The 14,180-nt window shown below is 42.3% G+C and overlaps 1 protein-coding gene across 1 annotated transcript in view; it reads right to left on the bottom strand.

Annotated features, from left to right (window-relative positions):
- Positions 1-647: 647 nt before the first annotated feature.
- Positions 648-14,180, bottom strand: part of LOC115893171 (collagen alpha-1(III) chain-like) — a 54,038-nt gene continuing 40,505 nt past the window's right edge. The window contains exons 2-3 of the mRNA XM_030916124.1: positions 1,506-2,113; positions 648-1,361 (exon numbers count right to left, since the gene is read on the bottom strand). Of these exons, the coding sequence (XP_030771984.1) occupies positions 1,166-1,361; positions 1,506-2,113 (804 nt within the window). The 3' untranslated portion in view covers positions 648-1,165. The remainder of the gene's footprint in view (positions 1,362-1,505; positions 2,114-14,180) is intronic.

The following is a 14,180-nucleotide window of genomic DNA, read 5'->3' as shown; positions in this document are numbered from 1 at the left end:
TTCCTGAAAATGGCTAATTCTTGTTGAAGTAACTAGCTCTGGAAGTCCTATTTTCCATGTCTCCATACTTCATCTATTAATCGGTTGACTGGCAATTTCCGACACCACAGTTTTGCTAAACTTTATAAATTTTGCTTCGTCCAGAGGTAGGAGGGGGAGGGAGATGGGCAATACAGAAACAGATTTTACAGCCAGAATATGACATGGCCCCTCAAACTACAAATAGATGTTGTAGAATTTGAAATGTAGCTCTGTAGCTCAATTTATACCACAGAAATTGCGAGATGCTATCTTCCTGTTGTTATAACGTATCAGGTCAAGGGATATAAATTGTACCAGGTAATTCATTTTGCTGTTCAGAGAGTCATTAAGTTCCTCCCAGAATATATGTGATTGATATCCCTGGAGGTGAAAGGCTAAAGGAACCATATGGCAACATGTTGCATTCCGTATGCTATCTGCCCATCCGTGCTTAAGCTGTCATTAGCAACATCTGTACCTTACGGAAATCCAGCTGCGCCGACGACGGCTGACAGAATTGTACTGGGGGGGGGGGGGGGAATCTAGCTTAGCGCCATTAACTTGAGACTTAGAGTCTATCTACCAGGACGGATGGAAGCTTTCACAATTAGACGAGACGACACAAATGCTTTATTAAAGTTTAATTTTGAACTCTCAATTAGCGAAAGTGCATTACAAATCGATTGTAATTTCCTAGAAGGTACAGCAAGTTCTCTGCCTGCCTGCCACGTGAGAGACGCTCCAGAGCAAGCTTCCCCAGCTCCCAGCAGCAGAAAGGGAATGGTTCAGAGCCGGTCTCCTCATCCCAGGAAGTCCCTAAAATCTGCGCCAGCCCCTCCTCCCGCAGGGCGGGGGCGTCCACGGCGCGAACCCGCCAGAGATGTAGGGGGAAGTGTGGGGGGCTGGTCCGCAGCCTTGGAGGGGTGGGGCGACAGGAGGGAGCGGCCGGGGGAGGAGAGGCAGGCAGGCGGGCGGCGGGAGAGGGGCCTCTATTATCTCGGCTTCTCGGGAGGAGCCTCATCTAGTCAGTCACGCAGGAGAAGTTCTCTTTCGCTCTTCGCGCTACACACCCAGGTTGGCTTCCAGCGCGCAGGCGAGGGGGGCGAAGGAGGGGGGACCGGAGTCCCGGAAGGGCAGCCCGGCGTTAACACCCATCCCTACTCCCCTCCTCCCGACCCAAACAAAGCCCCCCGACTCTAAGTCCAGGATACGTTACCTGCCCGGCGCTCCCGGCCCCTCGGTCACCGCATCCCCAGCTGGACGCGCGTGGTACGGGTCCCGCTCCCCGGGGCTCACAAAGTGGTCGCCCCCGGCTGGATAGATCCCCCTCTCTCGACATACTGGGGCGGTTTTTGGGATAGAGGGAACACGGGAAGTGAAACCGGAGGCTGGGGCAAGGAGAACTTACTGATAAAATAGAAAAAAAAAAAAAAAAAAAGCCCACAGGGCCCGGGTCCTGACCAGGGGCGAAAGAGGCCTGTTACCTTTCGGGGGCTCGCGGCCGACAGAGAGGCGAGCCGGGGAGTCGCCCGCCCCCCTCCCCCGGCCCCCGGCCCCCGGCCCCCGGCGGCGACAGCAGCTGCACACACAGAAGCCCATTGTCGCCGGCGTCCGGCGCGCAGCCCCGCGGACTCGGCCCCGCGGCCAAGCGCGTCAGCGGCCCCGTCAGCCGGGCCGGGCTCCGTGACGCGCGCGCAGCCCGCGCTATAAATAACCAGCCGCCGGGCGGCTCGGGCGGCTTTCCAGTGACGCCGGGGCCGAGGCGCGGGAGGAGGAGGGCGAAAGGAAACAATAAAACCGCCCGCCAGCCTCCCAAGCCTCCCTCCTCCCTTCCCGGGCCGCCCGCGGCCCTTCGCGCCGCGCTTCTCTTTCCCCGCCCCGGCCCGCCCTGTGGGGAGCGCCGCTCGCGGGTGGGAAGGAGCCAGGCGTGCCGGCATCCCCGAGCGCTGCCGGGGCCCCGGGCGGGAGGGGGTTTTCCACGCACCCCGCGATGGCGAAGTGGGAACTTAGCGACAAGTTTAGCGAGGGCATCGCTGTGTTCCTTTCTAGTCGAGTTAAAATGACCCGATGCTTTTCCCGCTCCGCCACACACCTATTCTAGTACAGGTCTGATGTGTTTTTTGTGGTAGTAAGTCCTCAACCGAAAATAAAAGTGAAAAACCTGTCGTCTTCAACGTCAGCATTATCTAGGTTTTTGTGGGGCCAGGCTTGCGTTAGTGTTTTCATTCGGGGTGTTGGATTATATAGAAAGGGTGCCCCGTAGAAACAGCGCGGGCATGGGTTCCAGGACCCAGGATGTCAGCTCCGGTGCATTTTACAGGTCTTTTTGCCGTTGAACTTAGCGTAGGCCTGAAACATGGCATAAATGAACTTTCTAAAAGTCGATTTTCTCAACGTTAAAGAGATTACGTTTTAACTATGGACTTTAATAAAGGCTCCCACTTGAAGGGGGCTTTCTCTGTAGGAAAGTATTAATATTTTTGTGGAGACTTTCATTGCTATCTTCCATACTCATCCAATTGTGTCACACACCCTGACACTTGTCCTACTCATTAAGGTACCCATATACAACTGGAGACAGTCTGTTTTCTTGGGACCATCAATTAGTAGACTATAAAACTGTATTTCGTCTTAAGCAAAATGTCTCAGCTATATGAACATGTTTTCTGAGGTGCTGATATAGATATAAATTTGCAGATGCAAGCAAGCTGTTGCAGTGACTTGCATGGGTAGAGTGAGTTACTAGTGTTGGGGGAAATAGTTCTTAGTTTTCTAGTGAGGCAAAGTGATAGAAGGTTCTCTGAGCTGGGGTTTAGAAGATCAAGAAATTTCAGTTTTAATTATGTCTTCACTGTACTTTTCGTGCCACCTTGCAGAAACCATGGCCTTTCTCTGCCGCACTTTCTTCATTAAAATTAAGGACTGATAGTTCCTTTTCTACACTAACATTCTAGGATGTTAAAGGATGTTGTGTCCAGGGATAAAGTTTTATCAAACAAACATAAGCACCCAGTGTCTCATGGGAGACAGGTAACAAATGTAGATAAATTTGGTATTCTGACATTTTAAAATTTTGTACATCTTAAAATATATTAGGGCCACTTCAGGAAAAGAACGAATTAAAATATACCATTAAAACTATTTTAAAAGGAAAAAATAGTTGTCACAGTCTGCCTCATTTACAGGACAGCAGACATATTTACAATCTAATGATGTCACAGGCCCTTTCCAACACCACGTTTTCTCATGTGAGCAAATGGATTATGGGTAGCAAAATGCAGTGAGACCACTTTCTCCAATTTTGCTCCATTTCTGGTTTGTGTAGTTTTTAGAAGGAATGTTTCCATTGAAAGACACCGAATTGTTTATCACTAAGTGGTGTTATTGAGACAAGGGAAAGTTTTCTGATTTACTTTATCAGTCAGAATATGCTTTATTCTTTTTTCTTCAGGTTGGTGAACGCAGAAAACATAAAAGTGGCAAAAACAAGTTTAGAGCCAAAACATTTGCTTCACATAGACACCACTAAAGTGTGATCACAACGAAAAGTTGACCAATATTTTTCCAGTTCAAAAGCACATCTGTCTCTCTTTCCCATAAAATGTTTGATATGTCTAATTTAACTTAGCCTTAAGGTTCTTTCTTCTGCTCTTTATAAAGAGGTATTTTTCTTTCACTGCTATTTCCCTGAAACACTGAACTTCTCTCATAATTTTAAATTAAAGCCTTTTTGCTTACTTCTTATCCCTTTTTAACGTGATCAGTTCCATTTTCCATTATCCCTGTCCTTAAAATTTTAATAGAATGAGAACTAGCATACATTGGCAAAATTTGAAACATGCCCAATTTTAGAGGGGAGGGAGGAAACAAGGTTAGCTTTAGAACCAGTAGAAATACAGTAAAACAACCAGTTTCCTCAAAACAAAAACAAAAAAAATCATAACGAAATTTGTGAAATAGGGGACTGAAAATATGGAGAATTTTTTTCTGGATCTCATTGATAACATAAAGCTTGTTACAATTTTTCAAACATAGTCAATGTTTTAGAATGTGAACATTTCCCAATCTTCTGAAGTTTCTGTCTACCTGAGGTTAAATCCTTTGAAAGACTCCTCTACAGCAACAGTATTGAAGAATTTATTAGAGAAACTACAGTGAACTCTTGCCTTATTACTCAGTTAATCCTGATCTATATTTAGAGAGTGGTGCCAGCCAGGTTGAGGCTTCAAAGGAATGAGCACAAATATTTACTGTATCCTGTGCAGTAGAGTTTTGGTGATTGAAATGAAAATTCATCTTGGAAAATATCACTGAAGTTATAGTATAAGCAAATCTCAGCAACCTTCAAATGGATAAATAGAAGGTTAACAAGAAAAGTGATGAGGGATTCTCAGTATTCCAAATGAAAGAAAAGGGACAACTCAGCTTTAGGGGTAGGAGCCTTCTTCATTTAAAAGGCCAATACATTCAGGCAGGCAGTGTCTTAAAAAGAAGGTTGACTAAATTCAGGAAAATTACACGGCTCCCAACATCAGTTAAAAATGTGGACATGTACACATATAACCGGCCCTTCTGACAAGGCTGTCCTGATTTTAATGGGTAAATGCCTCAAGCTGCCCAGACTTTGGTATCCCATTGATGAGAGTCACTGCAAACAACTTTGTTGTTCTAGTATAAATTATCAACCTCCAACTAGGATTTGTTAACTATGAATTTTTAAAAATCCTTTGTGTGGGTTTAGGGTCCTAGACTTGTTTGTCCTGGAGTTCATTTCTGGTTCTTCTTTCCCCTCCTCTGGTCCATATCACAGGGACGCTAATCCCTGCAAGCTGCATTTCCAAGCTTCCTTGCGAGCTGGTTGCCAGCTGGGTTTGAATGGGAAGCTGGAGGAGGACAGTGGAGAGCTGGAGGGTGGGAAAAGCCAGGATGTTCCCCACCACACTGCCACACTCCAGCTCCGGCCAAGTGACCCATGACCTCTGACCCTGTGCCCTGGTATCACAGCCTCTTTCCTTTTATGTTCTATTTTGGAGTCATAGTGGGTTCATCCTTTTGAAAAATAACTGTCCCTTTTTTGGTTTCTTAGCTCTGTTCTCACCTGTTTTACAAATTTATAGAATTAAATTATCCCTATGTTAAATACTCAGAGCAGTTTCTGTTCTGGTTGGAGCCTGAATCCATATATCCCTTTGACAGGCATTACTGGACTGCATACATGGAAAATTCAGTCATTCCTTGTATTCCTTTTGCTAGGAATTCTTTTTTAAAACGTGCTACTTAGAAGTGCTAATAAAGGGTTCAGTCCTTAGAAAAACAGGATAAAACCTAATACACTTTAAAAAATCAATTTCTCATGAGCATAATATTAAAATTATAAACACAAAATATTACATAACTTCATGTAAGTCAGAACAGGGCAAATACATAGCTGAGGCTGAGACATAAATTTCATGCCAATAAGAAGGGTGGCATATAATACCTGTCAAGGCTTAATTTACATCACACATTTGTGAGGCCTACTCATTCACTAGCTTGTTTGCCAATGGTCTCCGCCTCCTCAGATCTTACAAGAGAGAAGGAGAGAGAGAGAAAGAAAAAAACACCTACATTACTAATTTGAAACCTTATTATATATGTGATTCCTTGGAATAATATTTTGAAATCTACATCGTGTCTGTATTTTTCTTCTCCCTATATTTTCTGCTATTGCTTCTCTCCTCCCTCTCTACCCCTGTAAGCAGATCTCCTGCTGCGTGTTCACTGTCCCAAGAAGAGGTAAAAGTAAGTGCATACAAAAATGGTCTATGAATATTTCTGGCTTTGTTTTATAAAATCCTAAATTCTTAAGAAAAAGAATCCAAAGTGTCTGGAAGAAGCTTCAAAGGGGAAAATATTTTTCTGAAACTGTAAAAAGGATCTCCATGGGCACGTACAAGGGGACAGAGACAGAATGATTAGGTTTCCTGAGGGAGAAACAAGGAACTAGAAGCTGATATTGGGAAAGTAGCCCAAGAAAGAAGAGGCCCGGGGTAGACTTGACAAAGGAATCCCAAGAGCTTGTGGTTTTAGCCCAGGTGTGTCACGGGAAGACAAATCATCACACAAATACTACCTAGACCTCACTCATCTGTACTAGAGATTGCACTAGTTCTTCTTTCCATTGACAGGTCTTCACCCCAGGGAGCCAAAGTGACTGGTCAGGACTTGTACGGGAGCCATCAGGAGGGATCTCTGTATTTCTTTGTTCTCTGTACTTGAACAAATGTAAATTGCCACCACAGGGCACGAGCCTGCTGGAGAACAGTGCCAACACAGAGAAAACGGATCCAAGAGATGAAGATGGAGAAACGGTGCTGAAGACCTTTGAGCTATTTTGGAGCTAGACTGATCACTGGACTCTCAAATCATGTGAGTAAATTTGTTCTCTTTTAAGCGAAGTTAGCTTGGATTGAATTCTCTGTCATTTGAAATGGAAAGAATCCTAAATAATACACTCGTCTCCAATACCTGTTCAAAGCCTTAGTGGGGCATAGTAAGTACAGAACTTACTTGTTGACCAATATCAGTGCATACACATATGACACCAATTTATTAACTTACTGCTACTGGGCCAAGGAAAGGGAGTTGTAATATTATCACACATGTGGCATGTCAGAATCAAATTGGAGTACCCACTTTTGTTTAAACTTCCAGGGAGGATGGAACTCTTCTTACCACAGACATATTAAACCCTCTTATCACCACTACAGAAAATTCAGCAGTCAAAGCAGGAGACACAAAACATAAAAGGCTTTGTTCCCTGTATATCTTCCACTGTTTTATTGCTGCACCCCCACCTCCAGCTTTTACTCCTAGTTAACTAATAGTTGTCCGTGCTGCTTCATGTGTTAGTACCTCTTCTCTAGCTCTTTTCTTAGGCTGGAATGTACTTCCTAGTACTGTCTACCCTTCTAGGCCCAGCTCAAGTGCCCCAGCCTTTTTGAAATGTCTTGTGTTTTGTTTTCTGTTTTTTGTTTTTTGAGACAGGGTCTGGTTCTGTCACCCAAGTTGGAGTGCAGTGGTGCAATCTAGGCTCACCACAACTTCTGCCTCCCAGGCTGAAGCCATCCTCCCACCTCAGCCTCCTGAGTAACTGGGACTACAGGCACTTGCCACCACACCCAGCTAATTTTCGTATACTTTGTGGTGATGCGGGGTGTCTCACCATGTTGCCCAGGCTGGTCTCAAGCTCCTGGGCTCAAGTGATTCACCCACTTTGGCCTCGCAAAGTGCTGGGATTACAGGCATGATCCACCATGTCCGGCCCCCTCTTCTATGAGACTTTTCGTTTTACCTAACAATGACACAATCCTGCACTTCATACTTCCCACGCAAGTACTCTAAAATGGATCATTTACTTGTGTCACACTCTGTACATCCTCCTATTTCCAATTTTTTCTTGTTTATTTCTCTAGCTCTTCTACTACTAGACTGAGCTCCACAAGGGCAGGAATTCTCTCCAACGTATCTTGGAATTTTTAGGGACCTGGCCATTAAGCTATAAATAATTATGCCTAGTGGAAATAAATAATCAAATACATTAAATGAATGGCTGTGGAAGCAGAGAGATTCATACATTCTTATAGCTGGGAACTTAGAATTCACCTAATCCTGTGAGGTAAAATATGTTTCGCAGGAATAGCAAAATTATAGATTCTATAAGAATAAATATTTTAATTTCATCAGAATTCATCACATGATAGCATTCTGTATTTTATACTTGTATAAGTATAGTAATATATCACAAAGTTTAAGAATCCTTATTCTTTAAATTTGTCTATCTTCTTTTTCTAAGTTAAAGACCTTCTTTCTATTCTCTTTAAGCATTTTATTCTCTAAATATGTCAGATTGCTCCCCAGACCTACACACTATTTATGATTACATAATATTTTATTATAGCCAAGAACCCAAACATTAATTCAAATAGTAAATAAATTCAGATACCTTAAAGAGCCAAGCTAAATATAACTGAAAAAAATGACTCTCCACCCATTTTATACGAACACACACACGTACATACACACACATTCATATCCACAATCTCCTAGTAATCCCATAATTTCAACATCTTTGTGTAGGAAGGCAGTTGCTGTCGCATGTAAAGGTTACAGATGGATCCTATTTCTTATAGACCTGAAGGAATCTGGGTACGCTTAGAAGCAGGAGAATGAATATTGTGGAAATAAACAATAATCTGCAGGAAAATGTATCCAGTTATCTCCATTTAGGATGGACTCAGTACAGAATATGTTATATTTGGAGAGATATTTTTCTTCTTTAGTGTGAATTGTCTTTGGTGATAATTATTTGCCCTTGATATATATATGTAAGTAGAATCCCACAGATGATCAAGAATAATTAGGTGGCAAATCTTCATTGCTACCAATGGGCAAGAAATGGAATGAAAACTCTACAGAGACTGTGCTATGAGAGAGTTTTTCTGTAGCATTATTTTAGACTGCCTACCTAAGACTTTGGGAAAGGTATTGCTAAACATAATGTCCTGTGGGTTGCGCTGATTGAGAAAGGGGGCTGGACCCTCCATGAGATAAACTGCAATAAAGTTGTAAAGATACATATCATAGAGAAAAGAGGAAAGATGCTTTTGAAGAGGAAAGTACATACACAATAGTGGACTTGAGACAAGGAAGCCTGACTAGCAATCGGAGTATACTTTTAAGGTTATCTCTGTGAAAATCTTCAGTTTTTTGCTGTTCTTTAACTACTGGGAAAGTTTTATTTAGTGCAAGGGTCCCCAACCCCCAGGCCACAGACCAAGGCCTAACAGTCCGTGGTCTATTAGGAACCAGGCTGCACAGCAGGAAGTGAGCAGCAGGGAAGCCAGCAAAGCTTCATTTGTATTTACAGCCACTCTCCATTGTTGGCAGTAAGGCCTGAGCTTCACCTCCTGTCAGATCAGCAGCAGCATTAGACTCTCATAGGAGCACAAGCCCTATTGTGAACTGTGCATGGGAGAGATCTAGGTTGTGCACTGCTCATGAGATTCTAATGCCTGATGATCTGTCACTGTCTCCCATCATCCCCACATGAGACCATCTAGTTGGAGAAAAACAAGCTCAGGGCTCCCACTGATTCTACATTATGGTAAGTTGTATAATTATTTCATTATATATTACAATGTAATAATAGAAATGAAGTGCATGATAAATGTAATGTGCTTGAATCATATGAAACCATCCCCCCGACCCCAGGTCCGTGGAAAAATTGTCATCCATGAAACCACTCCCTGGTGCCAAAAAGGTGGGGGACTGTTGATTTAGTGGACAGTTTTTACCAACATAGGAAAGTGTAACCTTCTGCACAATGTTGTGACCCCAATGTCCTACTGGGGAGAATTCTGGCAAGTAGCAGGGAAATCTGCAGCAGCCTGCAGAGGAGCATGGAGGAAAATGTGGACTATAATTGAGCTATGGATGATCAGATAACTCAGGAGCAGGTGGGGAAAACAAAACATAACAAAACAAAACAAAAAACTTTGTTCTCAAGGGTATCAGAGCTTCCTGTCAATTCTACCTTTAAACACCACCCACACCTGCCACTTCTACCAAAGGGAAAAAAAAGTGGCCATTTCTTTCCTCTTCCTTTAACTTTCTTTGTTTCTTACCTGGACTTTGGCAACAATACCTATGTTGCCTCTTTTTTTGTTTTGTTTTGTTTTGTTTTTTGAGACGGAGTCTCGCTCTGTCGCCCAGGCTAGAGTGCAGTGGCGCGATATTGGCTCACTGCAAACTCCGCCTCCGTGTTGATGCCATTCTCCTGCCTCAGCCTCTCAAATAGCTGGGACTACAAGGCGCCCACCACCACGGCTGGCTAATTTTTTGTATTTTTAGAGAGACAGGGTTTCACCGTGTTAGCCAGGATGGTCTCGATCTCCTGACCTCGTGATCCTCCTTCCTCAGCCTCCCAAAGTGCTGGGATTACAGGCGTGAGCCACCGCGCCCAGCCCCAACCTATGTTGCCTCTTATCATCAGTCTCTCCCTCCTTGCCCTGGCCTGTGCCTACTGAACACCTTCTTCATGGTTGTCTTTCTAAAGAGCCCTGAGGCCAGCTGCACTGGCTCATACCTATAAATCCCAGCAGTTTGAGGGGCTTAGGAGGGCAGATCGCTTGAGCAAGGAATTCTAGATCAGCCTGGGCAACATGGAGAAACCCTCATTTCTACAAAAAATACAAAAATTAGCTGGGTGTGATGGCATGTGCCTGTAGTCCCATTTACATGCTGATGTAGGAGGACTGCTTGAGCCGGGGGTCAAGGCTGCAGTCAGCCATGATCTCACCACTGCACTCCAGTCTAAGCAACAGAGCAAGACCTTGTCTCAAAAACAAAACAAAACGAAACAAAAACAAAGAGCCCTGGCTCATTTCCCTTCCCAGTGTTCTGCCAATACCACCTGAAAAAACCTTTCTGCCTGTTTATTGGCCTCAGTATTTCTACTGAAAGCTGCTCCTCTCATTTGAAGATTTAGGTATTCAAAGCTAGTGAATTAGGCCTTTTATAGAACCATTAAAAATGTGTTATTTTGTTCAATTAAGAAGTGCCATTAAAGTCATTTGTCATGCTAAGAGGATTCCATTTAAAGATTTACCCGTCTAAAAATTACCCAAGTTTTCAGTATTGAGACAGATGGTACCACAGTAAAAGCAGTGATGTCCTTGAAAAGCTGTCAATTTTGTTTGGGAAAGTAAATGTTCATATAGTGATCAATAAGGCTTGTAGGATATGCGTCTTTAATAATTCTGTAATTCTGTCAGATATTTCTGGTCCTAGACGAATCTGGTTGAGGAGAGATGGTGATATGGCATCTGATAGAGAGCATGGTGAGGTTCATGAATGCAAATTTTGGATATAAATGATTTGTCCTGACACATTAGTTGTAGAATTCATGGGCAGAACTCTTCATCTCTGCACCATATCATCATAGTTACATCACGGTCTTTATGGCACACACAGCCCACTTAATTTTCTGAAAAGTAGTTATTTATGGCATTTCCAAAAATCTTCTATGAAGTTAGGTTTATGTCTGAATTTCTAATACACATAATGGACAGAGTTATGAATACATAGAAGAGAAATGAAGAACCTAACAACATCGCCTGTATCCATGCCATTGTAAAGGGACCCAGACATAGCTTTGAAATCTAATTGGAATTCCTATTACCCCTCTTTTTTCGTATCTCTGGTCTACGTTGATTGAATGGATAGCATAAAGCTGGTATATAGAGTCTTGTCCTCATCTGTATCATAGAGAACTACATGACAGATGTCTTCATAAATATCATTGATATAAGATTTGTCCTATATCAACAATGACTTTTAATACATTCAACTTTGGTATTTAGTTTACATGCCTTACATTCAAGAGCTCTTCACCCACTGCTGCCCACATATGCTGACAACTGTTCTGATCCCAGCAGGAGTAACAGATTTCATTTCTTAAGGATTGCAGAACTACGACCAGAGTGTTATTATTAGATGAAAGATCCTCATACTGGCTTTGCAATAGAGAAAAAAGAAAGAATTGAGATGAAAATAATCTAGGCTATTTAAAAATGCCCCACATTTTCAAAATTGTAACTGAATTTGATTTTCAAAGGCAACATATTCAAATGCTCAAAATTCAAATGATACAAAATTGTATACAGAGAATAATTTTTTTTTCCAGGTGTAAATCTATCTATCTATCTATCTATCTATCTATCTATCTATCTATCTATCTATCTATATATATACTTTAAGTTCTAGGGTACATGTGCACAACGTGCAGGTTTGTTACATATGTATACTTGTGCCATGTTGGTGTACTGCACCCATCAACTCGTCAGCACCCACCAACTCGTCATTTACTTCAGGTATAACTCCCAATGCCATCCCTCCCCCAGACCCCCTCCCCATAATAGGCCCTGGTGTGTGATGTTCCCCTTCCAGAGTCCAGGTGATCTCATTGTTCAATTCCCACCTATGAGTGAGAACATGCGGTGTTTGGTTTTCTGTTCTTGTGATAGTTTGCTGAGAATGATGGTTTCCAGCTTCAACCATGTCCCTACAAAGGACACTAATTCATCCTTTTTTATGGCTGCATAGTATTCCATGGTGTATATGTGCCACATTTTCTTAATCCAGTCTGTCACTGATGGACATTTGGGTTGATTCCAAGTCTTTGCTATTGTGATTAGTGCCGCAATAAACATACATGTGCATGTGTCTTTATAGCAGCATGATTTATAACCCTTTGGGTATATACCCAGTAATGGGATGGCTGGGTCATATGGTATTTCTAGTTCTAGATCCTTGAGGAATCGCCATACTGTTTTCCACAATGGTTGAACCAGTTTACAATTCCACCAACAGTGTTAAAGTGTTCCTATTTCTCCACATCCTCTCCAACACCTGTTGTTTCCTGACTTTTTAATGATTGCCATTCTAACTGGTGTGAGATGGTATCTCATTGTGGTTTTGATTTGCATTTCTCTGATGGCCAGTGATGATGAGCATTTTTTCATGTGTCTGTTGGCTGTATGCATGTCTTCTTTTGAGAAATGTCTATTCATATCTTTTTCCCACTTTTTGATGGGGTTGTTTTCTTCTCGTAAATTTGTTTGAGTTCTTTGTAGGTTCTGGATATTAGCCCTTTGTCAGATGAGTAGATTGCAAAAATTTTCTGCCATTCTGTAGGTTGCCTGTTCACTCTGATGGTAGTTTCTTTTGCCAGGCAGAAGCTCTTTAGTTTAATTAGATCCCATTTGTCAATTATGGCTTTTGTTGCTGTTGCTTTTGGTGTTTTAGACATGAAGTCCTTGCCCATGCCTATGTCCTGAATGGTGTTACCTAGGTTTTCTTCTAGGGTTTTTATGGTTTTAGGTCTAACATTTAAGTCTCTAATCCATCTTGAATTAATTTTCGTATAAGGAGTAAGGAAAGGAACCAGTTTCAGCTTTCTACTTATGGCTAGCCAATTTTCCCAGCACCATTTATTAAATAGGGAATCCTTTCCCCATTTCTTGTTTTTGTCAAGTTTGTCAAAGATCAGATGGCTGTAGATGTGTGGTATTATTTCTGAGGACTCTGTTCTGTTCCATTGGTCTATATCTCTGTTTTGGTACCAGTACCATGCTGTTTGGTTACTGTAGTCTTGTAGTATAGTTTGAACTCAGGTAGCATGATGCCTCCAGCTTTGTTCTTTTGACTCAGGATTGTCTTGGCAATGCAGGCTCTTTTTTGGTTCCATATGAACTTTAAAGCAGTTTTTTCCAATTCTGTGAAGAAAGTCATTGGTAGCTTAATGGGGATGGCATTGAACCTGTAGATTACCTTGGGCAGTATGGCCATTTTCACTATATTGATTCTTCCTATCCATGAGCATGGAATGTTCTTCCATTTGTTTGTGTCCTCTTTTATTTCACTGAGCAGTGGTTTGTAGTTCTCCTTGAAGAGGTCCTTTACATCCTTTGTAAGTTGGATTCCTAGGTATTTTATTCTCTTTGAAGCAATTGTGAATGGAAGTTCATTCATGATTTGGCTCGCTGTTTGTCTGTTACTGGTGTATAAGAATGCTTTGTGGTTTTTGCACATTGATTTTGTATCCTGAGACTTCACTGAAGTTGCTTATCAGCTTAAGGAGATTTTGGGCTGAGACGATGGGGTTTTCTAAATATACAATCATGTCACCTGCAAACAGGGGCAATTTGGCTTCTTCTTTTCCTGACTGAATACCCTTTATTTCTTTCTCTTGCCTGATTGCCCTAGCCAGAACTTCCAACACTATGTTGAATAGGAGTGGTGAGAGAGGGCATCCCTGTCTTGTGCTAGTTTTCAAAGGGAATGCTTCCAGATTTTGCCCATTCAGTGTGATATTGGCTATGGGTTTGTCATAAATAGCTCTTATTATTTTGAGGTATGTTCCATCAATACCGAATTTATTGAGAGTTTTTAGCATGAAGGGCTGTTGAATTTTTTCAAAGGCCTTTTCTGCATCTATTGAGATAATCATGTGGTTTTTGTCTTTGGTTCTGTTTATATGCTGGATTACGTTTATTGATTTGCGTATGTTGAACCAGCCTTGCATCCCAAGGATGAAACCCACTTGATCATGGTGGATA

Source organism: Rhinopithecus roxellana, chromosome 14 (assembly GCF_007565055.1).
Source record: "Rhinopithecus roxellana isolate Shanxi Qingling chromosome 14, ASM756505v1, whole genome shotgun sequence".
Taxonomy (NCBI): Eukaryota; Metazoa; Chordata; class Mammalia; order Primates; family Cercopithecidae; genus Rhinopithecus; species Rhinopithecus roxellana.
This window is presented reverse-complemented; position numbering and strand designations above follow the sequence as displayed.